The following is a 22,190-nucleotide window of genomic DNA, read 5'->3' on the forward strand; positions in this document are numbered from 1 at the left end:
CCTTTCTCCATCTCTGCAAGAGCAATCTTCTCCACCTTCAATGCACAGCATCTGTGTCTTGGCTCCAGCCCCGCACCAATTCAGCTCCCGCCCCAGAGCCTCGAAGCCTGCCCCGGTACATATCCCGCTCCCATGGATATTTCACCTCCGGCCCTACGGTCCCCCCTCCTATTACGGCCCTTCGTGTCCCCGTTCCATGCGCTGGCACGCGACCCAGACCCACCTTCAACAGCCCGGACCTGTGCCAATCTTGGCGCACGGATCGCCCCGTCTCGATGGCACCCCTATGGCGTCTACCCCGATAACGGCTTCAAACCCGGCACGAGCAACTTGAGTCAATAATTTCAGACACCCCTTTTGCCCCAGCCCCTGTGATTTCAGCTCTTTTTCAAACCACAAGCTTTATTCAACTGCCAGCTCTGCTCTTCTGACTTCACCTGAGCCTTTCTCCATCTCTGCAAGAGCAATCTTCTCCACCTTCAATGCACAGCATCTGTGTCTTGGCTCCAGCCCCGCACCAATTCAGCTCCCGCCCCAGAGCCTCGAAGCCTGCCCCCGGTACATATCCTGCTCCCATGGATATTTCACCTCCGGCCCTACGGTCCCCCCTCCTATTACGGCCCTTCGTGTCCCCGTTCCATGCGCTGGCACGCGACCCAGACCCACCTTCAACAGCCCGGACCTGTGCCAATCTTGGCGCACGGATCGCCCCGTCTCGATGGCACCCCTATGGCGTCTACCCCGATAACAGCTTCAAACCCGGCACGAGCAACTTCAGAGTCAATAATTTCAGACACCCCTTTTGCCCCAGCCCCTGTGATTTCAGCTCTTTTTCAAACCACAAGCTTTATTCAACTGCCAGCTCTGCTCTTCTGACTTCACCTGAGCCTTTCTCCATCTCTGCAAGAGCAATCTTCTCCACCTTCAATGCACAGCATCTGTGTCTTGGCTCCAGCCCCGCACCAATTCAGCTCCCGCCCCAGAGCCTCGAAGCCTGCCCCGGTACATATCCCGCTCCCATGGATATTTCACCTCCGGCCCTACGGTCCCCCCTCCTATTACGGCCCTTCGTGTCCCCGTTCCATGCGCTGGCACGCGACCCAGACCCACCTTCAACAGCCCGGACCTGTGCCAATCTTGGCGCACGGATCGCCCCGTCTCGATGGCACCCCTATGGCGTCTACCCCGATAACGGCTTCAAACCCGGCACGAGCAACTTCAGAGTCAATAATTTCAGACACCCCTTTTGCCCCAGCCCCTGTGATTTCAGCTCTTTTTCAAACCACAAGCTTTATTCAACTGCCAGCTCTGCTCTTCTGACTTCACCTGAGCCTTTCTCCATCTCTGCAAGAGCAATCTTCTCCACCTTCAATGCACAGCATCTGTGTCTTGGCTCCAGCCCCGCACCAATTCACCTCCCGCCCCAGAGCCTCGAAGCCTGCCCCAGTCCGTATCCCGCTCCTACGGCGATTTCACCTCCATCCCTTCTAACCCGGCACGAGCGATTTCAGAGTCAATCATTTCAGACACCCCTTTTAGCCCACCCCCTGTGATTTCAGCTCTTTTTCAAACCACAAGCTTTATTCAACTGCCAGTTCTTCTGCTTCGCTTCTGGATCCACATTGCTCCGGCTGTGCCATGTAATGGTCTTTCTGCTTTCCACGGCAGGATATTTTTTTTACCTCTCCCTCTCTGTGGTTTGAGCACCTCCTGAACTCATATTTCAGCCACAATCTGAGAATCCTTACCCCATTAACATCTCTAGACTCCCTTTCATATCCCTTAGTGATTTAATATCCAGCCACACACATACCATCGTGCCTCCATATGCCCTAACACAGCCCCAAAGCAGTTATGTTTTCAAACCTTACCGTATTTCTCCAGCTCTGCTTCCTCAGCTCCAGCCTCTCAGTTTCAGTCTAAGAAAGAAGAAAACGCGATTAAATCATATAAAGCTTAGAGATAAGAAAAACATAAAAAAGCACCTTTATTCCCAATACTTGAAACCATATAAATTGCCTCACTGGAGTCCCCCAGACCCAGTAGCCGCCCCCCCTACACGCCACGCCGGGCCCCAGCGGCCGCGCTCCGCCGCGGGCCCCGCCCCTCAGCTGCGCTCCACCCCGCGCCGCTCCGCCCGGCCGGCCCTGCCGCCCCCCCCCCCCCCCCCCCCGCGCCGCCCGGCCCGGCCCTGCCGCCCCCCCCCCCCCCGCGCCGCCCGGCCCGGTCCTGCCGCCGCCGCCCCCCCCGCGCCGCCCGGCCCGGCCCTGCCGTCCCCCCCCCCCCCGCGCCGCCAGGCCCGGCCCTGCCGCCCCCCCCCCCCCCGCGCCGCCCGACCCGGCCCTGCCGCCGCCGCCCCCCCGCGCCGCCCGGCCCGGCCCTGCCGCCGCCGCCCCCCCCGCGCCGCCCGGCCCGGCCGACCCCCCCCCCCCCCCGCGCCGCCCGGCCCGGCCCCGCCACCTCCCCCTGGGCCCCGCCCCCCCCACCACCACGCCCCGCAGCTCCGCTCGGGCCTGCCCGCCGACCCACCCCGGGCCCCGGCGCCACCCCTAACCGCCGCCCGCCCCCCTCAGATCCCGCCCTTACCTCTTCCGCCGCCGCCTCCGCAGTGCCCCGACCCTGCGAAATACACGCTATTTATGGCCAGGCCAGCCAATCAGAGCCCGAGGCAGTTCCGGCCCGCCTATCAGAACCCCCCATTCCCGCCACGTTCGGCTCCACCCCCATCAGTGCCGTCACCGTGTCCCCGCCCACTGTCCCCGCCTCCTCCCCACTCTCCGCCCCCGCCGGGCCGCCAGGGACCGCCCCTAACAGTAAATATGGCGGCGCCCGTCCGGTCACGTGATACCGGACAAATATGGCGGCCCGCATGACGTTCTGCTCGCCGGCGTTATGATCTGCGGGGATGTGCTGTCGAGGTCCCGCGGGGGGGTGGGCCGGCCGGCTGACGCGGCGGTGAGCGGCGGTGTTGCGGACGGGTGACCCGGGGGACGCTCGGGTCCCGCGGGGGGGCGAGACGCCGTGGGGCGTTGACGAGATGATGCCAAGAGGCGGGCCGCGGCGCCGAAGTTCGGGGCGGGAGGGACAGCGACGGCGGAGACGCGACGAAGTCGGGCGGAGGGCCGACTCGGTGCCGCGCGGGGGGGCGTGGGCGGCATCGGGACCGGCATGGCCGCGGCTAGCAGGGGACGCGGCGATACCGACACTGGCACGGGGTCCGGCGCTGCTCTCCTGCTCCGCCGCCAGGCGGCGCTGCGCTGCCGTCCTGCCGGGGCTCTGGTCACGCTCCTGCTAATCAATAATCCTAATCCATAATTTGGGGTTGGTTTTTTTTTGGATCGTGACACTTGGCACAGGAGGGACATTGCCGGCACAGCCCCTCCCCTGCAGAGCCCAGGGAAAAGACGTGGTCGCTGCCTTTTTTCCTTAGGAGCTCTCTGTGCATTTTGTCTTTCACTGTGTGTGACCACCTCCTTTCAAGGGCAAACTCGGCTGTCGTCCTGACTCACAGCTGCTTTTATTGCTAAGTTTTCTTTGAAAGAGACATGAGCAGCTGGAACACCGAGCTTGGATGTTGCTGCTCTGCTGGAGAGAGGGGACTGGGGTGTGGAAGGAGTGAAGAACCCCCCAGGCAGTGTGGCGCTGCAGCTCTTACTCGGACTGAGCCTGAGTTTGTGGAAATTGATGCTGTTCTGTGCTTCACTAGAAAACCGGAATTTTTTCTTTCCTTCGGGTTATATTTTACTTGTGCATGAATTCAGCTGTGTAATTGCATTCAAGTGTGCAGCCAGTGTGGCCACCTCTGTTTTCCTTTCATTCCTCGGGCAGTAGCAACTGCAGAACCCTATTCCAGGTGGCAATGATTTCTATATTTCAATAACATATTTGTTCTTGATGCAGCACAGCAAGATAGCAGCCATGAGTTTCTAGAAGGGTGTAGGGGTGAGAGGCTGCAGGGCCGGAAGAGCAGCGGTCATATCAGCAGGAGAAGGCTTTCTTACTTCTATTTGTTGCATATCGGGCATAGGTAAGTGCAATGGGAGTGTTCTGTGGCTGCAACAATAGCCTTTAATGCATTAAAAAGTAAAAGCCTTGTGTAGAAAGTGGGGGGAAACAACAGAGATTTAAAGACTAAAGATTTAAGTGACTAACATAAGTAGATGCAATAAAAGGTTAAACAAGGAATGCTAATGGGTAATACTGAGCGATATATCCTTAGACAAAATATTCCTGCTTTATTTTATGCTTGTGCACTTGGACTTTTTTAGGACTGGCTTTGTATTTAAACATTGCCTGATATGCGGCGTGTGTGACTTCGTTACTTACATGCTAAAAAGCAGAGGTTTAGTATCTTCGGTTTTTTAAGGGGAATAATGCCATGTTTATCACATTGTCTGTATTCTTAATTTTCCTCTTTTGTATTTTTTGTTTGCTTGCATATTCTCTGAAAGGTGGAGGGAAGCCAGATGAATTGAAAAAGAATCCAATCTATCTAAGGCTCGATTCTCAAGTAATATTTACATCCCTGAAGAAGCCTAGAAATACATAGTGGGATTTTTAAAAATGCACAGAAAATTCTGGCCATGCTGTTTGCAGAGCTGATGAAGTAATGCTTAAATGCTTATTAGTAATTAATTCATTATTAAATAAATGTATTTATTTTCTTTTTTCCATTACAGTCCATTCTTTTCCTGGCTCATTTAGCCCTGGACTGTGCTTGTATCCAGCCTTACTATGGCTAGATGCTTCGTCTCTGAGAGGCCAAGTGCAGCAACAGCAGGAGGGAGGGAGCAGAGCTGTCTTCTCAAGGGAGTACGGGCGGGAACAAATCTCACTGAAGGAAGTTTCTCAAGATGCTCTGGCTGATGAATTAACTAACGTAGCTCAGAATGAAAGTTGATTTGGAGTCTGAGGTGCTGGTGGTGTGGGGTTTTTTTACCAAATCTTTTTCTCTTTGATTTTAGTTTGAACGGTTCATACCAAATGCAGATGAGATTCCTGTCAACTAACTCTAGTTATCTTAATTCTAAGTGCTCATTTTCAGCTAATTGTCTAGACACTCTCTATCATCAGCGAAGAAATAGAGGCACTTCAGGAGGGATTAATCCCATCCTAAAATAGGTGTCTAAGCTGGGATGAATTGGAAGTAGTCTTCCTCCACCAAATAGCAGGAGAGCGCTGACAACTGGTTAGACAAAGAGGAGCTAAAGACAGGTGAGATGGTCCCCCTCTTTTCTCTCTTGGTGGTTTCACTGACTTAGGAACCGAGTTAGATTTTTCAGTATTTGTGGAATAGTTTGATTGTGTGAAATAGATGCTGGTATCCAATCCACCAGATTCGAGAGTGTGTGAGGCAGAAAATCATGTACCCAGTTTCACTGGTCCTGTGCATGGACAGCCTGTGCTTTGTTAGTGTTTGTCAAATGGTAGCTGAAAAAACAAAATCTGGTGCATAAAGCGTGGCTCATATTCCGGGCTGGGATCAGCCTAGAGATCAGCAGCTACCCACAGGGAAGGCTCCACTTGGTTACTGCTCTGTACAAACAATCTCGCAGAGACACTTGAAAGCTGTCCTCTCTCTCATTTGTTTTCTGAAATGTTAATGAATGAAATAAATATTCTAAATTAAAAACAAATTAAACGCACAGTGTGTGTGCAGCGTAACTCAAAAGTAACTGGAATGGAAGGCATTTCAAGCCGGCAGAAGTATTAGTTCAATGGCATATAAACGGTTTTCTCAATAAAATTCAGAATTCATATCCATTAGAACTTTAATGAAGGTTGAAACTTCCCTCAATAAAGAGAGTAATTAATAACACTTTTTACAGTAGGAATCCTGTACTTTTTATTCCCATGCATTTTTTTGTGTGTGAAATGATGTGAATATGCCATTTAACATTAAATTAGCAAAAATGTTTCTATTTCGAGGTATACTTTGTAATGGAAACAAACCAACTGAAGGCAGTTATTGAACTTTCATTTGCCTCTCCAGAACTAAGGTTCTGCTGAATGTTTTTCGTAATTGGACAATAATGTTTTTCGGACAACAGTGAACCCTTCACTGAGGAAGTGTGGACAAAACAGCCATTTCTGTGAAATGAAACAGCTCACCTCTATGAAAATTTGCTTAAAATTTAAAGGAACTTAAAGGTTTTTAAGCCTGCCCTGATTCTGGGCTGAGATAGGAGAAAATAATGCCGTCAGATTCTCATTAAGGTCTGCCCATCTCTGAAATATTTCCCCTGGATTTTGGTAGCAATTTAAGTATGCCAGTGGAAAAAATTACTGAGTTTCTATGATGTGTTTTGGTTCTTGAGCTACTCATTGTTTTTTCTCTTCCCTTTGTTACTGTAGTTAAGGAAAGGAATACCCAAGGACGGGAGTTTCTCCTAGATTGTATCAGAGCTATCTCTTATTCATATTTATTATACTTACATATATTATTATACTTATTATGCTTACATTTTACTGATATCATCTTAACATAAGAACTGCAAATCCTTAAAATCCCCTGCTCAGTAGGCACAGAAGTCTGTGCTGCAAGACCACGTTTCCTTGCTTGCTGTATGTTATAGTGGAAACAGGCCAATCAGTTAACTGCATAATTGTCTGATTATGGTGCACAATGCAGCATCTTTTCTCATCTAGTTGTTCCTTCAACTGTACCAGACAAGATGCTGTAGATGTTTAAAAAACAGAAGATTCTTCTGTTTTACTTTCATTAGGACATAACTTTTGCTAGCATTCTGATATTTATTGTTCTTTAATTAAGGCGGTTTCTTTCTCTTACCAGACTGTGACTATAAAGACATACACATCATGGGTTATCTTTTTCATCCTTTTAATAATAATAATAATAATAATAATAATAATAATAATAATAATAATAATAATAACATTGTTGCCATTACTTTTCCATTTATTATCGTGACAGATTTTTACAAAGGATTTTAACAAGCAGATTTCTGGAGTTCTTAATGGGGTTGGAAGAATAGCCTATGCATGTCATTGTACATGCATGGTGGAATGATGAACATAAATCACATACCCCCACACACACACAGAGAAAACAAGGCACTGGTAAGACTGTACAAGTAATAAATGACCGAGAGGTTGTTGATACAATAAAAACTGAGCTTCTAGTGTCAGCAGCCATCTCCAGAGCCTAAAGCTGTGCGTGGCTCTGGGGCTCTCTGTCCCTCTTTCCGTAGGTGTTGGAGCCCACGTTGGTGGGCGGGTAAAGGGCCCCGGCGCTGCCGCTGGAGCGCACCAGGAAATCGGCCAAGCGCTGCGTCACACACGTGGCCGTGTTGCATCTCCTCTTCTCCAGCTGGTGACTGCCAAGGTGAAACAAAGACAGCCAGCAGTAAGTCAAACAATGAGCCATCGAGTGTGCCACTTCTCATAGTCATTTGAGCTCTGCTAATGTGGGAGTTCTTTTAATATGTGCACAAATACAGGAACATTAGAATCTTCCCACCACCTACTTTGTTCCTGAAAAAAATCCTTGTGCTGGGTGCTATTATCAGTTTTAATGATGGAGGTTATTCAAATGCAGAGACATGAACTGTCATATGTCGTTTTTATTGATATCCTGCACAGCAGTTTATGACATTTAGAAGACCTGTAATGATAGTATAGGTGAGACACAAAGTGAAAGCAATGATTAAATGTTTAACTTTCAGCTGAACTTCTAAATCTATTTAGAGCTCTTGCTGATATCATGAGGATTACTAACATAATGATGATCACTAACATTTATTCAGTTCTCATGTTTTCACAGAATTACATCCTGCTCTCACTGAAGTGAGTGGTAATATTCCAGTCCACAGCAAGTGGATTAAACCCAAAGACTCTTTCTCCCATCTGCACCACATATCATGAGAAGTAGCAGGCATTGCCAGCTTCTGCCAACTGCAGAATCACTTAGGAGGGTCTTTTGCTCTGTCTCTCTCCCACTTAGCTCTGACTAAACAGAGGTTTCATCTAAAAAAAAAAACCTGCCACATCTCTTTTGAAACACCAGCAAATTGAAAGTTCTGTTGTGGTGAGAGAAAATCCTTTGCTGAATGATACTTTAAAGAGTGTCCGAGGAAGGATCCGTATCTAGAAATAACATTTTATGATCTGAACCGACAGATCATTTACAGAACTCCACGTAAAACCTATGTAGCACGAGGGGTTTTTTTAAATTGCAATGTAATGGTTAGCTTGGGTTTTCAGACTTGTTTCTTAGATTACTGTGTTCTTCCTTCAAACAGAAATACTTGCTCGCAGAGATTGCCTACTGAGTTGTTGCATATTTTCTTGGACTTCTTCATGCTGATATGGCATGAATTAGATATCACTTTGTGGCTAAAATTTACTGTGAAGAGCAGCTATATCCCAGTTTCAAACTCTGAGCAGTTACCAATGTGTTCCTTTGCTTACTGATTATTAAATCTATCATCTAAAATGTCATATAACCTTTTGAAGTTATTTGTATTGATCTAATAATACAAGAGGAAAGGCAGCTATGAAAGGAATGTCTGTCTTATACAGGTTCTTGATTAGTAGATAGGCAGCAGTTCTTAAGCAATTAATATTTTAAATGTGTAATTGCATTACAAGAAAATTGTTGCATAGGGCTTTATATAACCTCCCATTGACTTTCATGGATATTTCTTTTGGTTTTATTCAAGTCCTTACCACACAAGGTTCAAATAGCAACTGGTTCTCACAGAGGTCCTGAAATTGAATTTATAAATAACAATATATTTCAGACAAGTGAAATTCTCTCAGAATCAATTTCTTCTTTTCCTTCTTCCTATGATTAATATTTAATTATGTGATTTTAAAATTGCTTAATTACTGAAAGCATTTTTACCATAAAATAATTCCATTCCAGTAGAGCTGCAGTATTATTAAGAAGGGTATGTTTTCTTTTCTTTCCCCTCCAGGCTTGGAAATCTGATGAACTTTTTAAAAAGGAAGGCGCTTGCAAAATGCACCTTTCTTCACAAGGTAATGTAGAGTTTGCAGCCTCTTTAATTTAAGAAAGTTTATAATCGTAAAATGATCAAATGATTTGAAACAAAGTCCCTGGATTTCACTTTCGACCCTAAATGCTTTGATCTTTTTGTTACAGAAAAGCTGATCTTTATGCTTATAGGAAAGCTCTGTTTAGTAGAAGGATATTTTAATATCTTTTTTTTTTTTTCCTGAGGGAAAAAAAGCAGAAGCAAAGTCTCTCGAATAGCAGGATATCACTGGAACAAAGTTTGCTTCATGATTCAATCTGATATGGCTGGAAGAAACAAGGAAAATCAATACCTTTTTGTCTTTGCTGCTGGTTGTTCTGGCATTTCCTCACTGAGTCCTGAGAGTGTATTGTGTGACATTACAGGCAACATCCATCCTTGTCTCTTGGAAGTACCATCAGATAGATCATCAGCCAGAGACAGTAATCTCTGAACAACAATAAAACAGTGAGCTTGAATAACTCTATTTTTATATTATTTAAGACATGAAAGCAAAAGCAACTCATGCAATAATCTGAACACCTTTTTCCCTAAAAAGAAATAAACATGATTATTTGTCACTCACCCCTCAATAGGTGTAGCTTCCAAACAGCTCAGAGTGACAGAAAGTGCAATGAAGAAAACTGACAACTTCAGGTTGCGCATCTTCCCTTCCAAACTTTCTGAAAAGAACAGTGATTCAAAACTGAAAGCTAACCCAAATACTCTTCAGCACATCCTATCACCGATGCCCATTCTGTCCTAAATCAAGAGCAATTAGTCTTTTTCACAAGCTAGAGTGAGAAAAATGATCCCTTCAAGTTTAGTGACACAATTCAGTTTCAGAAATATAGCTCTCAGCAGTAAATGCTCATTTTCCATCCAGTAGTTTCAATCCTATCCCTTATCTCTGATTTGCGTTTCCTGGCATATCCCAGTCTCAAAATCTGGTCCCCAGTGCAGTTTACTTTAAAGCTGTCTTAGTCTTTTCCTGAAAAAATGCTCTTGATTAATAATAGGGGATATAGTGCTTTTCTAAAGGCGCATCTTTTACACTGCAGGGAAAGTAAGAAAAAAGGCAAAGTATTTACCTTTTTGTGGTCACAGATCTAACTGGAGAAGCCAGCAAGCCCTCTTGGTTAGCAGGAAGTGTGCATGCAACAATTCCACGCTTGCATCTGGCTCTGGAGTATCCTTCTCCCTCTTCCTTTCTGGCAAGTCTCACGACTCTTATATATCCTCGACACCTTTCTCAGCTCTGACATCAGGCAGCACAGAGAGACTGTCGTTAATTCCAATCCCTACAGACAGAAAGTGCCCCAGAGAGGAGCAGAGGCAGGTGGGTCATTATTGCACTAGTACATCAGTAAATATTCTCCTGCTGTATGCAGAATGCCCTCGTGAAGGTACTGCAAGAGCATATTGCACATCAGAAATGTAGCCTCAATTTTACAGCTCTGATAAGCTGCTGTGGTTATATTCCCTGTGGGTGTTTTCGTGGGCTAAATAAGGTAACAAAAGTCACAAAGAAAGCCAGAGCAAATGAAACGCCAGGCCACTGGTAATTGAAATACAAGAAAACATGTCTCAGAAAAGATGGAAAAGTTAAAGTTGTGGAGGTTTGCTGTACAATATAGATAGAAAGCAAAGGTATCTGAAGGGATAAAAGCTGTATGATGAATAAGAAAAGAGTGAAAGTTATTTAAATTGACAGATAGAGTTCTCATTCAGGGTAACACGGAAGAAATCATGCACATTTTTCAGTCAAGTTTAAATGTCAATGAAAATTCTGTCGCTATGAATGTAAAATCTCATATTTTAAAAACCAGGTGGATTTGTCATGAGTGAAAATTGAGTCAATTAATGCTTTTCAGAAGGCAAAGACTAGGATTAAAAAGCCAGGAAATGTCAGAAAAGCCAGAAAACGTGCAAATTTATTTCTCTAGTATGCATAAAGTATGGTTGAGGGAAAAATGTACAGCTTTTAACAGACTAAATCCAGTGTTGACGAAATATCTAATTGCAGATTTCCAAGGATACAGATTAGAACCATTTACCTCTGATTTCAGTGGAAATTAGGCAAATCACTTCCCCCTCCCTCTCCCCCCCCAGAAGTGTGAGAGCTGGAATCCTTCTGCAGTCGACTTAATTTTCTTTTCCTCCTCTCTTTCAGGACAGGAAGAATCACGACTCTCCTGGCATCTTTGCCAAGAGCTGTGGTGTTTGATCAGCCAAAGCCCAGAGGCTTCAGCACCAGAGGTCTGAGCCTGGAGGGCTCCTGGTGCTGCCCGTGCTGTGGGCTATGTCAGAGGATGCAGGGTTCCTCTTTGCCTCCCTGCTGGGATTAACTGCCATGGGAATGTGGGATCTGGGTGAAACTCCAGCTCTCCTGGTGTTCAGGGGAGCAAGGTCTGAGGGACTCCTCTCTGGGGATGTGCGGTGAAGGACTGAATAGTGTGGAAGGAGAGTATTTATAAACTGTATCACTGTTTCTCCCAAAATTGGGGTGGAGCACTGATGGGGGCGGTTGGGTTTGGTCTGGGCCTGTTATTCTTTGTGCAATTTTTAAATTCTCTTGTATGATTTACTGTCCGGTATCTTTCTAACAAAAGCTGGCATAAATTTAGATTAAGGATTAGAACTTGGGTCCATTCATTGCAAACATTTGACAAGGCTGGAGGACTGGGGTGGTGACTGCTCTCAGGAAAGGTTACTTATTAATACTGTGCCAGATTTCCCGAAGTGACTGTCAGGCCTGCATGGCTGTGAGTTCGTGCTCTTCTCACTGGGGAAATAAGTTCAGCAAAATTAGAAATGTTAGAAAAATCCAGCCAAAAATTCCACCTCTGTACCCCCTAAGTTTTCCCAGTTTTTCCCAGCTAGGAGCTGCACAGAAGTCAGGCAGGGGAAGTGACAACAGGGAACAGCTGAAAAATTCAAAGGCACAAAGAGGAAAGGGGAAAGGTTTCAGAAAACAATTCTATGGTCTAAGAATAATTTCTGATTCCCTACTGAGAAGAACACGAACTCACAGCCATTCAGGCCTGACAGTCCCCTGCAGTGAGAGCTCAGCACACATCCACAGAGGCAAGTCCAGCATCTTAAATGAAAAAATAAAAATAAAAACCAGAAGAAAAAGGTGATTTCTTTTGCTTCAGAGTTATTTCAAGTTCTTAAAGCCCAAGCAACATTTGCTCTCGATTTTGGTTGGGTGAATCATGAGCAGTGGGCACGGGTCATGCCATTCATTGAGCAGAAAACCCGGGGTCATTTAGAGGGGACACAAGAACTGTTTGTGTAGCGACCTCGGGCTGCAGAGGGGCAGGAGAAAGGCCAAGGGAGCTCCCTGGGGCCACCAGGGCCTGTGGGGAACAGAATGGACGCTTGGATGACCAGTGGAGGTGAGGAGTGGATCTGAGTTCATCTACAGGGAAATAAGGAGGGGATATTCTGGAGTGAAAAGCTGAGGTGATGAGTTCACCCACCTGGGCACGAGTTGTGTTTGCACAAAGTGGGACCAGAGGTGAAGGTCAATCCAAAGTCGATCCTGCTTGACCTCTGAATTCCAGGATAAGTTTTACAAGCTGCCAAATGAGGGAGTAAAAATACACAAAAATGAAACTGAGAGCATTCATGAGGTTCCTGGGAGTCCATTACACTGTTGTCATAGAATTCTTAATGAGTTTTGAGCTTTTAATGACAACAATTCAGTACTTTCTTTGGATTAATCACTGTGTAGGATTTGGGGTTTATCTGGATTTTAAAGGCGTCGTGGTGGCCCTGACACTGCTCAGGAGCTGGTAGGAAAAACAGGGTCAGAGCTCCTGGCAGGCACAGGGTGTTTTTCCCAGAGTGGATTGGGGAGGAATTGTTTGGGACTTGGTTTGTCCCTCTGGGTGATGCCAGTTGCTGTGATTTGTGTAATTCCATACATTTAACTCCCAATACTTCCCAGCCCAGGAGCTTGAGCTGACAGGGCAGCACACAGATTGTTCTCTGTGCTGTGCCCCGATTTGGGGTTCGCTGTCAGCTTTGCTAGCTCCCGTGAATTATGCCCATAGCCCCGAATTCCCTGCTCAATTCCCTCTGCCATAACCTCACAGCGCCTCATGGAGTGGGGATATACTGTGGCAGGAAGCTCAGCAGCATCGGCACAGGGACAGGTGTATATTCCAAAGAATTTGCTGTTTCAAACCCTCATTCCCCAGCCCCGCCGATGTCCCTGGGGGGCACTTGACAGAGTTACCTGGATTTCAGCTGATTTCACCCCCCCGAGCTCGGGCTCCAGGTGATCTTTTCAAGCAGGAGAAGGCAGGGGCCGGAGGCGCTCGTGGCCCGTGCCGAGGCAGTCCCTGGGGCCACGAGAGGACATCTCTCCCTGCAGAATTTCAGTTCTTTCCAGAGCCTCAGCAGTGACAGAGGACAAAGAGGAAGATGAGGAGGAGGAAGAAGGGGGAGAGGGTTTGAGAAGAGGGGAAGCCCAAATCCGTGCTGTGTGCGGAGCTCCGACAGCACGCTGCAGCCCGCAGCTCAGTGTGAGCACGGGGCAGAGGAGGCGATTTCTGGGCATTCAATCACCCTGAGGCGGGCCCGGCACCGCCCCTGCAGCACCGTCCCCAGCACAGCTCGGTACCGCTCCGGGATCACCCGGCCCCGGCCCCGGTGCCGCCCGGGACCACTGGGGACCGCCCCTAAAGCACCGCCCCGGCCCCGCCCGGTCCCGTCCCCGGGACCTCCGTGCCCCGCCTCGCCAAGCCCCGGCTCCGCCCCGAGCCTGCCCGGGCTGCGCCGGGACCATCGCTGGCGGCCCCGCCCCTCTTCCCCGGGCCGAAGCGGGCTGAAGGAGATGTCCGCACGATTGGAAACGCCGCCGAAAATCGCACCCGTGGGATCGGTGTCGGCGTCGTGCGCAGGCATCCCACTAGAGCGAGCGGGCTCCTTGCTGTGCCACCCTCCTTTTGCAGCCAGAGTTAGAAGGTCGGGGAGCGACACCCGAGCCGCCATCTTGGGAGAGGCAGGCGCGCAGTACCGCGCTCTGCCCACAGGGTGGCGCTTGGGAGACAGGCAAGGGATGGAATCAAGGAGTGTCCCAATCCTTGAGAAAATCCCCCGGAATGAACGCCCCAAAAAACCCCGACCAGAACTGAGAAACATTTTCCCCCCATTTTTCATGCATTTTTCCCCCATTTCTCACTGATTTTTTCCCCTATTTATCACTGCTTTTTCCCCATTTTTCCCCATTTCTCACTGATTTTTTCCGCCATTTTTCATGGATGTTTCCCCCAATTTTCATGGATATTTCCTGATTTTCCCCCCCATTTATCACTGATATTTGCCCCCATTTCTCTCTGAATTATTCCCCCCATTTTTCATGCATTTTCCCGCCCATTAATCACTGATTTTTTTCCCATTTCTCACCGACTTTTCCCCCCATTTCTCACTGATTTTTATCCCCCACTTCTGACTGATTTTTCCCAATTTTTCGTTGATCTTTTTCCCCATTCCTCACCGATTTTTCCCCCATTTCTCTCTGATTTTTCCATCATTTTTCATGGTTTTTCCCCCCCATTTCTCACTGATTTTACCCCATTTCTCACTGATTTTTTTTAATGTTTGTATTTCTATTTCTATTTATGTTTATATTTATTGTTATTGTTTTGCATGTTTATGTTTATGTTTATGTTTATGTTTATGTTTATGTTTATGTTTATGTTTATGTTTATGTTTATGTTTATGTTTATGTTTATGTTTGTTTATGTTTATATCTATGCAGGTTTACGTTTGTGCATGTTTATGTCTATGTTTATATTTATGCATATTTATTTTTATGCCGGCGGGCGCGGGCAGGCGTTTTATGTAAACGCCTATCCGCCGGGGTCCTAGACCGGCCGCCATCTTGAGCGTGTCGGGACGCTCAAAATGGCGGCTCGGGCGGCACCCCGCCTGACCTGCCAAAAATGGCGGCAGAAAGGGCGGGAAAAAATCAGGACCCCGGTGTGTAGGCATAAGATGCCTGATTACATCGCCGACGCCGATCCGCTCGCCGACAATTTTCCCGGATGTTTCAGAGCCTGCAGACAACGGCCGCGCGGTCCGCGGCGCCGCGGGCGTGAGGGCGCCGGCGGGCGCGGGCAGGCGTTTTATGTAGGCCCCTATCCGCCGGGGTCCTAGTGAGGCCGCCATCTTGAGCGTGTCGGGACGCTCAAAATGGCGGCTCGGGCGGCACCCCGGCTGACCTGCCAAAAATGGCGGCAGAAAGGGCGGGAAAAAATCAGGACCCCGGTGTGTAGGCATAAGATGCCTGATTACATCGCCGACGCCGATCCGCTCGCCGACAATTTTCCCGGATGTTTCAGAGCGTGCCGACAACGGCCGCGCGGTCCGCGGTGCCGCGGGCGTGAGGGCGCCGGCGGGCGCGGGCAGGCGTTTTATGTAAACGCCTATCCGCCGGGGTCCTAGTGAGGCCGCCATCTTGAGTGTGTCGGGACTCTCAAAATGGCGGCTCGGGCGGCACCCCGGCCGACCTGCCAAAAATGGCGGCAGAAAGGGCGGGAAAAAATCAGGACCCCGGTGTGTAGGCATAAGATGCCTGATTACATCGCCGACGCCGATCCGCTCGACGACAATTTTCCCGTACGTTTCAGAGCCTGCAGACAACGGCCGCGCGGTCCGCGGCGCCGAGGGCGTGAGGGCGCCGGCGGGCGCGGGCAGGCGTTTTATGTAGACGCCTATCCGCCGGGGTCCTAGACCGGCCGCCATCTTGAGCGTGTCGGGACGCTCAAAATGGCGGCTCGGGCGGCACCCCGGCTGACCTGCCAAAAATGGCGGCAGAAAGGGCGGGAAAAAATCAGGACCCCGGTGTGTAGGCATAAGATGCCTGATTACATCGCCGACGCCGATCCGCTCGCCGACAATTTTCCCGGATGTTTCAGAGCGTGCCGACAACGGCCGCGCGGTCCGCGGTGCCGCGGGCGTGAGGGCGCCGGCGGGCGCGGGTAGGCGTTTTATGTAGACGCCTATCCGCCGGGGTCCTAGTGAGGCCGCCATCTTGAGTGTGTCGGGACTCTCAAAATGGCGGCTCGGGCGGCACCCCGGCCGACCTGCCAAAAATGGCGGCAGAAAGGGCGGGAAAAAATCAGGACCCCGGTGTGTAGGCATAAGATGCCTGATTACATCGCCGACGCCGATCCGCTCGACGACAATTTTCCCGTACGTTTCAGAGCCTGCAGACAACGGCCGCGCGGTCCGCGGTGCCGCGGGCGTGAGGGCGCCGGCGGGCGCGGGCAGGCGTTTTATGTAGACGCCTATCCGCCGGGGTCCTAGTGAGGCCGCCATCTTGAGTGTGTCGGGACTCTCAAAATGGCGGCTCGGGCGGCACCCCGCCTGACCTTCCCAAAATGGCGGCAGAAAGGGCGGGAAAAAATCAGGACCCCGGTGTGTAGGCATAAGATGCCTGATTACATCGCCGACGCCGATCCGCTCGCCGACAATTTTCCCGGATGTTTCAGAGCGTGCCGACAACGGCCGCGCGGTCCGCGGTGCCGCGGGCGTGAGGGCGCCGGCGGGCGCGGGCAGGCGTTTTATGTAGGCCCCTATCCGCCGGGGTCCTAGAGAGGCCGCCATCTTGAGCGCTGCCGCAGGGCTGGGTCCCGGCCCGCGGGCCCTTCCGCCATCCTGAGAGGGGCACGGTGCAGTACCCGCCTGTGTCCACACGGCGGCAGCACTGCCGCCCAACTCAGCCCGGCACTGCCGCCCTGTCAGGGACAGACAGAGAAGGGAGAGAGTTCCAAGCACCAGAGTCCCCACCCGTCATAAAATCCTCTCAATGAACGCCCCAAAAAAACCCCGACCCAAACTAAAAATGCCCTGCCTCTGACTAAATGAAAAAAAAACCCTTTTATATATATAAATCATCTATTTTTTAATATTTAATTTATAGTCATAATCTAGACATATTTCATATATTCAATTTAATTGCTATTCTATTTATCATATATACAATATTATTTTATTATTCATTATATACATAGATTTATATTACTAATATTATTTCTATTTTATCTATATCCATATATATTTGTAGGTTTATAGTTTTTAATATTATTTCTTTAAAGCTCTGCCTCTAACCAAATAGAAACAAAAAACTCGTTTATTTTAAGTTATATTTGAATATATTTTTCTATTTAGTTTTCATATTTATATCTGTAGATTTATATGTCTATATTGTGTATTCTATATTTATATACTATTTAATGTAGTTTTTACTAGTATATTAATATACTAGATGCTATTTACATTCTATTATAACATACTATTTAATATAACGTATTAAAATCGATAAATTATTTATATTACATACTACATACATGTATTTTATATTTCTATATATTTATATATGCATATATAGTTATCATAATTTTATGTCAGTATCTATTTTTGCATATTTGTATATTTTTGCCTATATTATTTTCAAAAAACCCTCCTCTAACCAAATAAAAACCAATACAAAATTCCTTTTAAAGTCTGAATATTTATATATTTCTATTTTCATAACAAAATATAATGTAATGTAATATATTTATATATTGATTACTTATATTTGCTTATGTATTTTTATTCTTTATCTTTTCTTTTATATTTACAGTATCTATAAAAAATCCCTACCTCTATCCAAACACAAACCAATAAAACATTCCTTTTAGACTATATTTAGCTGTTTTTTAAGGTTCTGTTTTTCATGCATTCTACACCCACCCCTCCCTCTCAATGTTCTGGCACCCACCATGACCCCCCCCCATGCCCGACTCACCTGCTCCTCCAGCGCAGCCCGGCTCCCTCTCCCAGGGACCTTGGGGTGCCCCAAACCACGTCGGAGCCCCCCTCAGCCTTTTTTCCTCACCCCAAAGAAGGCACAGAACGACTCCTTTAATGAAGTTGTTTTAACAATTGTAAGGCTAGAGCTTTTGGTATCCACTGCTTGCCATCCCTTGTAAACCAATTATTTTCTTCTTTCTTCTGCAGCTTAATAAACCTCTTTTTTTCCCCATAGTTTTCCAAATGCATGTATTACCGCATATGCATATTTAGAATCAGTAAATATATTTAATGTCTTGTCCTGCTATAATTCACAGGCTCTCACAAGCGTGTGCAGCTCTGCTGTCTGAGCTGACCAGGTGGCTGGTAACCTCCCCCCTTCCTTTAATTGCTTTCCATTCACGATAGAGTATCCTGTAAATCATGAAGAATGGGGGGAAAAAATCAGTGAGTAATGGGGGGGGAAATCAGTGAGAAATGGGGAAAAAATCAGTGAGAAATGGGGGGGGAAAATTCCATGAAAAATGGCGGAAGAAATCAGTGAGAAATGGGGAAAAATGGGTAAAAAATCAGTGGGAAATGGGTGGGGAAAATCAATGAGAAATCGGGGAAAAACATAAGTAAGAAACGGGGGGGGAAAATCCATGAAAAATGGGGAAAAATCAGTGGGAAATGGGGGGAAAAATCAATGAGAAATCGGGGAAAAACGTAAGTAAGAAATGGGGGGAAAAAATCAGTGAGAAATGGGGAAAAATCAGTGGGAAATGGGGATAAATCTGGAAAAAATCCATGAAAAATGGGGGGAAATATCAGTGAGAAATGGGGGGAAATGGGGAAAAAGTCAGTGAGAAATGGGGAAAAAAATCAGTGAGAAATGGGGAAAAATCAGTGAAAAACGTAGGGAAAACTCCATGAAGAATGGGAGAAAAAATCAGTGAGAAATGGGGAAAAAAATCCCTGAAAAATGGGGGAAAATATCAGTGAGAAATGGGAAAAAATGGGGAAAAAAATCATTGAGAAATGGGGAAAAAATCATTGAGAAATCGGGGGAAAAATCAGTGTGACGGGGGGGGAAAATCGGGATCGGGGACGTGGACCGGGACCGGGATCGGGGACCAGGACGAGGAAATGGGACAGGGACCGGGATCGGGGACTTTTCCTCACCTGCACAGCTCAGGTGGATGGGACAGAATTGGTGTGGCCTGACAAGGCAGGAACAGCTGTCTGTGTTCTGGAGTGCCTTGAAAGCTTTCTCCGTCAGGTTTGGAAGGGGTTTCTCTTTGGGATTTCTTGTGATGCAGCACCACGGGTATCCCTTTGTGCCAAGTCCAGTGCTAAAGGATTGAAGAACTGACAAGTGGGGTCTGGGATGAAAATGCCACTAATAAAATTCAGCAAAGAATACAATAAGAGAAATGAGCATCCTTTTAATGTCTGAAATAGTTAGGAATAAAAATGCTGGAAAAGGGCACTCTGAATTGGTGTCACTTGTCATGGATAAAACCCCAGAGTGAGGAATCAGAGCAGAAGTTGAGAGCTGGAATCCTTCTGCAGTCGACTTAATTTTCTTTTCCTCCTCTCTTTTAGGACAGGAAGAATCACGACTCTCCTGGCATCTTTGCCAAGAGCTGTGGTGTTTGAGCAGCCAAAGCCCAGAGGCTTCAGCACCAGAGGTCTGAGCCTGGAGGGCTCCTGGTGCTGCCCGTGCTGTGGGCTATGTCAGAGGATGCAGGGTTCCTCTTTGCCTCCCTGCTGGGATTAACTGCCATGGGAATGTGGGATCTGGGTGAAACTCCAGCTCTCCTGGTGTTCAGGGGAGCAAGGTCTGAGGGACTCCTCTCTGGGGATGTGCGGTGAAGGACTGAATAGTGTGGAAGGAGAGTATTTATAAACTGTATCACTGTTTCTCCCAAAATTGGGGTGGAGCACTGATGGGGGCGGTTGGGTTTGGTCTGGGCCTGTTATTCTTTGTGCAATTTTTAAATTCTCTTGTATGATTTACTGTCCGGTATCTTTCTAACAAAAGCTGACATAAATTTAGATTAAGGATTAGAACTTGGGTCCATTCATTGCAAACATTTGACAAGGCTGGAGGACTGGGGTGGTGACTGCTCTCAGGAAAGGTTACTTATTAATACTGTGTCAGATTTCCCGCAGTGACTGTCAGGCCTGCATGGCTGTGAGTTCGTGCTCTTCTCACTGGGGAAATAAGTTCAGCAAAATTAGAAATGTTAGAAAAATCCAGCCAAAAATTCCACCTCTGTACCCCCTAAGTTTTCCCAGTTTTTCCCAGCTAGGAGCTGCACAGAAGTCAGGCAGGGGAAGTGACAACAGGGAACAGCTGAAAAATTCAAAGGCACAAAGAGGAAAGGGGAAAGGTTTCAGAAAACAATTCTATGGTCTAAGAATAATTTCTGATTCCCTACTGAGAAGAACACGAACTCACAGCCATTCAGGCCTGACAGTCCCCTGCAGTGAGAGCTCACCACACATCCACAGAGGCAAGTCCAGCATCTTAAATGAAAAAATAAAAATAAAAACCAGAAGAAAAAGGTGATTTCTTTTGCTTCAGAGTTATTTCAAGTTCTTAAAGCCCAAGCAACATTTGCTCTCGATTTTGGTTGGGTGAATCATGAGCAGTGGGCACGGGTCATGCCATTCATTGAGCAGAAAACCCGGGGTCATTTAGAGGGGACACAAGAACTGTTTGTGTAGCGACCTCGGGCTGCAGAGGGGCAGGAGAAAGGCCAAGGGAGCTCCCCGGGGCCACCAGGGCCTGTGGGGAACAGAATGGACGCTTGGATGACCAGTGGAGGTGAGGAGTGGATCTGAGTTCATCTACAGGGAAATAAGGAGGGGATACTCTGGAGTGAAAAGCTGAGGTGATGAGTTCACCCACCTGGGCACGAGTTGTGTTTGCACAAAGTGGGACCAGAGGTGAAGGTCAATCCAAAGTCGATCCTGCTTGACCTCTGAATTCCAGGATAAGTTTTACAAGCTGCCAAATGAGGAAGTAAAAATACACAAAAATGAAACTGAGAGCATTCATGAGGTTCCTGGGAGTCCATTACACTGTTGTCATAGAATTCTTAATGAGTTTTGAGCTTTTAATGACAACAATTCAGTACTTTCTTTGGATTAATCACTGTGTAGGATTTGGGGTTTATCTGGATTTTAAAGGCGTCGTGGTGGCCCTGACACTGCTCAGGAGCTGGTAGGAAAAGCAGGGTCAGAGCTCCTGGCAAGCACAGGGTGTTTTTCCCAGAGTGGACTGTGGAGGAATTGTTTGGGACTTGGTTTGTCCCTCTGGGTGATGCCAGTTGCTGTGATTTGTGTAATTCCATACATTTAACTCCCAATACTTCCCAGCCCAGGGGCTTGAGCTGACAGGGCAGCACACAGATTGTTCTCTGTGCTGTGCCCCGATTTGGGGTTGGCTGTCAGCTTTGCTAGCTCCCGTGAATTATGCCCATAGCCCCGAATTCCCTGCTCAATTCCCACTGCCATAACCTCACAGCGCCTCATGGAGTGGGGATATACTGTGGCAGGAAGCTCAGCAGCATCGGCACAGGGACAGGTGTATATTCCAAAGAATTTGCTGTTTCAAACCCTCATCCCCCAGCCCCGCCGATGTCCCTGGGGGGCACTTGACAGAGTTACCTGGATTTCAGCTGATTTCACCCCCCCGAGCTCGGGCTCCAGGTGATCTTTTCAAGCAGGAGAAGGCAGGGGCCGGAGGCGCTCGTGGCCCGTGCCGAGGCAGTCCCTGGGGCCACGAGAGGACATGTCTCCCTGCAGAATTTCAGTTCTTTCCAGAGCCTCAGCAGTGACAGAGGACAAAGAGGAAGATGAGGAGGAGGAAGAAGGGGGAGAGGGTTTGAGAAGAGGGGAAGCCCAAATCCGTGCTGTGTGCGGAGCTCCGACAGCACGCTGCAGCCCGCAGCTCAGTGTGAGCACGGGGCAGAGGAGGCGATTTCTGGGCATTCAATCACCCTGAGGCGGGCCCGGCACCGCCCCTGCAGCACCGTCCCCAGCACAGCTCGGTACCGCTCCGGGATCACCCGGCCCCGGCCCCGGTGCCGCCCGGGACCACTGGGGACCGCCCCTAAAGCACCGCCCCGGCCCCGCCCGGTCCCGTCCCCGGGACCTCCGTGCCCCGCCTCGCCAAGCCCCGGCTCCGCCCCGAGCCTGCCCGGGCTGCGCCGGGACCATCGCTGGCGGCCCCGCCCCTCTCCCCCGGGCCGAAGCGGGCTGAAGGAGATGTCCGCACGATGGGAAACGCCGCCGAAAATCGCACCCCTGTGCTCGGTGTCGGCGTCGTGCGCAGGCATCCCACTAGAGCGAGCGGGCTCCTTGCTGTGCCACCCTCCTTTTGCA

The 22,190-nt window shown here is 48.3% G+C and overlaps 2 protein-coding genes and 2 long non-coding RNA genes across 9 annotated transcripts in view; 2 read left to right on the plus strand and 2 right to left on the minus strand.

Moving 5' to 3' along the window:
- The window catches only part of LOC148220813 (islet amyloid polypeptide-like), a 28,652-nt gene extending 26,766 nt beyond the window's left edge, over positions 1-1,886 (minus strand). For all 4 annotated transcript variants that reach the window (XR_015808810.1, XR_015808809.1, XR_015808807.1 and 1 more), the window contains exon 1: positions 1,872-1,886. The gene's annotated coding sequence lies outside the window, so the exon portion shown is untranslated. The remainder of the gene's footprint in view (positions 1-1,871) is intronic.
- A 5,012-nt stretch (positions 1,887-6,898) lies between these two features.
- LOC148220816 (islet amyloid polypeptide-like) lies at positions 6,899-21,933 on the minus strand. 3 transcript variants are annotated; one of them, XR_015808815.1, is made up of 10 exons: positions 21,474-21,933; positions 20,713-20,811; positions 18,978-19,194; positions 17,809-17,922; positions 13,246-13,404; positions 12,485-12,583; positions 10,091-10,300; positions 9,586-9,682; positions 9,313-9,449; positions 7,521-7,624 (listed from the first exon to the last, which is right to left on the minus strand). XR_015808815.1 is itself a non-coding variant. In XM_088180859.1 (8 exons), the coding sequence occupies exons 6-8, from the start codon at positions 9,663-9,665 to the stop codon at positions 7,166-7,168; spliced, it is 387 nt and encodes a 128-aa protein (XP_088036985.1). In that variant the 5' UTR covers positions 9,666-9,682; positions 10,091-10,300; positions 12,485-12,583; positions 13,246-13,404; positions 17,809-17,922; positions 18,978-19,119; the 3' UTR covers positions 6,899-7,165. The 3 variants fall into 3 exon arrangements, 1 of the variants encoding a protein (XP_088036985.1); XR_015808814.1 differs by lacking the exons at positions 7,521-7,624; positions 17,809-17,922 and adding an exon at positions 6,899-7,337; XM_088180859.1 differs by lacking the exons at positions 7,521-7,624; positions 20,713-20,811; positions 21,474-21,933 and adding an exon at positions 6,899-7,337 and having other exon boundaries at positions 9,313-9,447; positions 18,978-19,119.
- LOC148220817 (uncharacterized) lies at positions 7,227-9,481 on the plus strand. The gene is made up of 3 exons (XR_015808816.1): positions 7,227-7,366; positions 8,940-9,003; positions 9,206-9,481. It is a non-coding gene; the product is annotated as an uncharacterized LOC148220817 (long non-coding RNA).
- Positions 18,967-20,370, plus strand: LOC148220818 (uncharacterized). Its single transcript, XR_015808817.1, has 2 exons — positions 18,967-19,074; positions 19,401-20,370. It is a non-coding gene; the product is annotated as an uncharacterized LOC148220818 (long non-coding RNA).
- Positions 21,934-22,190: the final 257 nt, after the last annotated feature.

The sequence above is a fragment of the Sturnus vulgaris genome, chromosome 30, assembly GCF_052056855.1.
Source record: "Sturnus vulgaris isolate bStuVul1 chromosome 30, bStuVul1.hap1, whole genome shotgun sequence".
NCBI lineage: Eukaryota > Metazoa > Chordata > Aves > Passeriformes > Sturnidae > Sturnus > Sturnus vulgaris.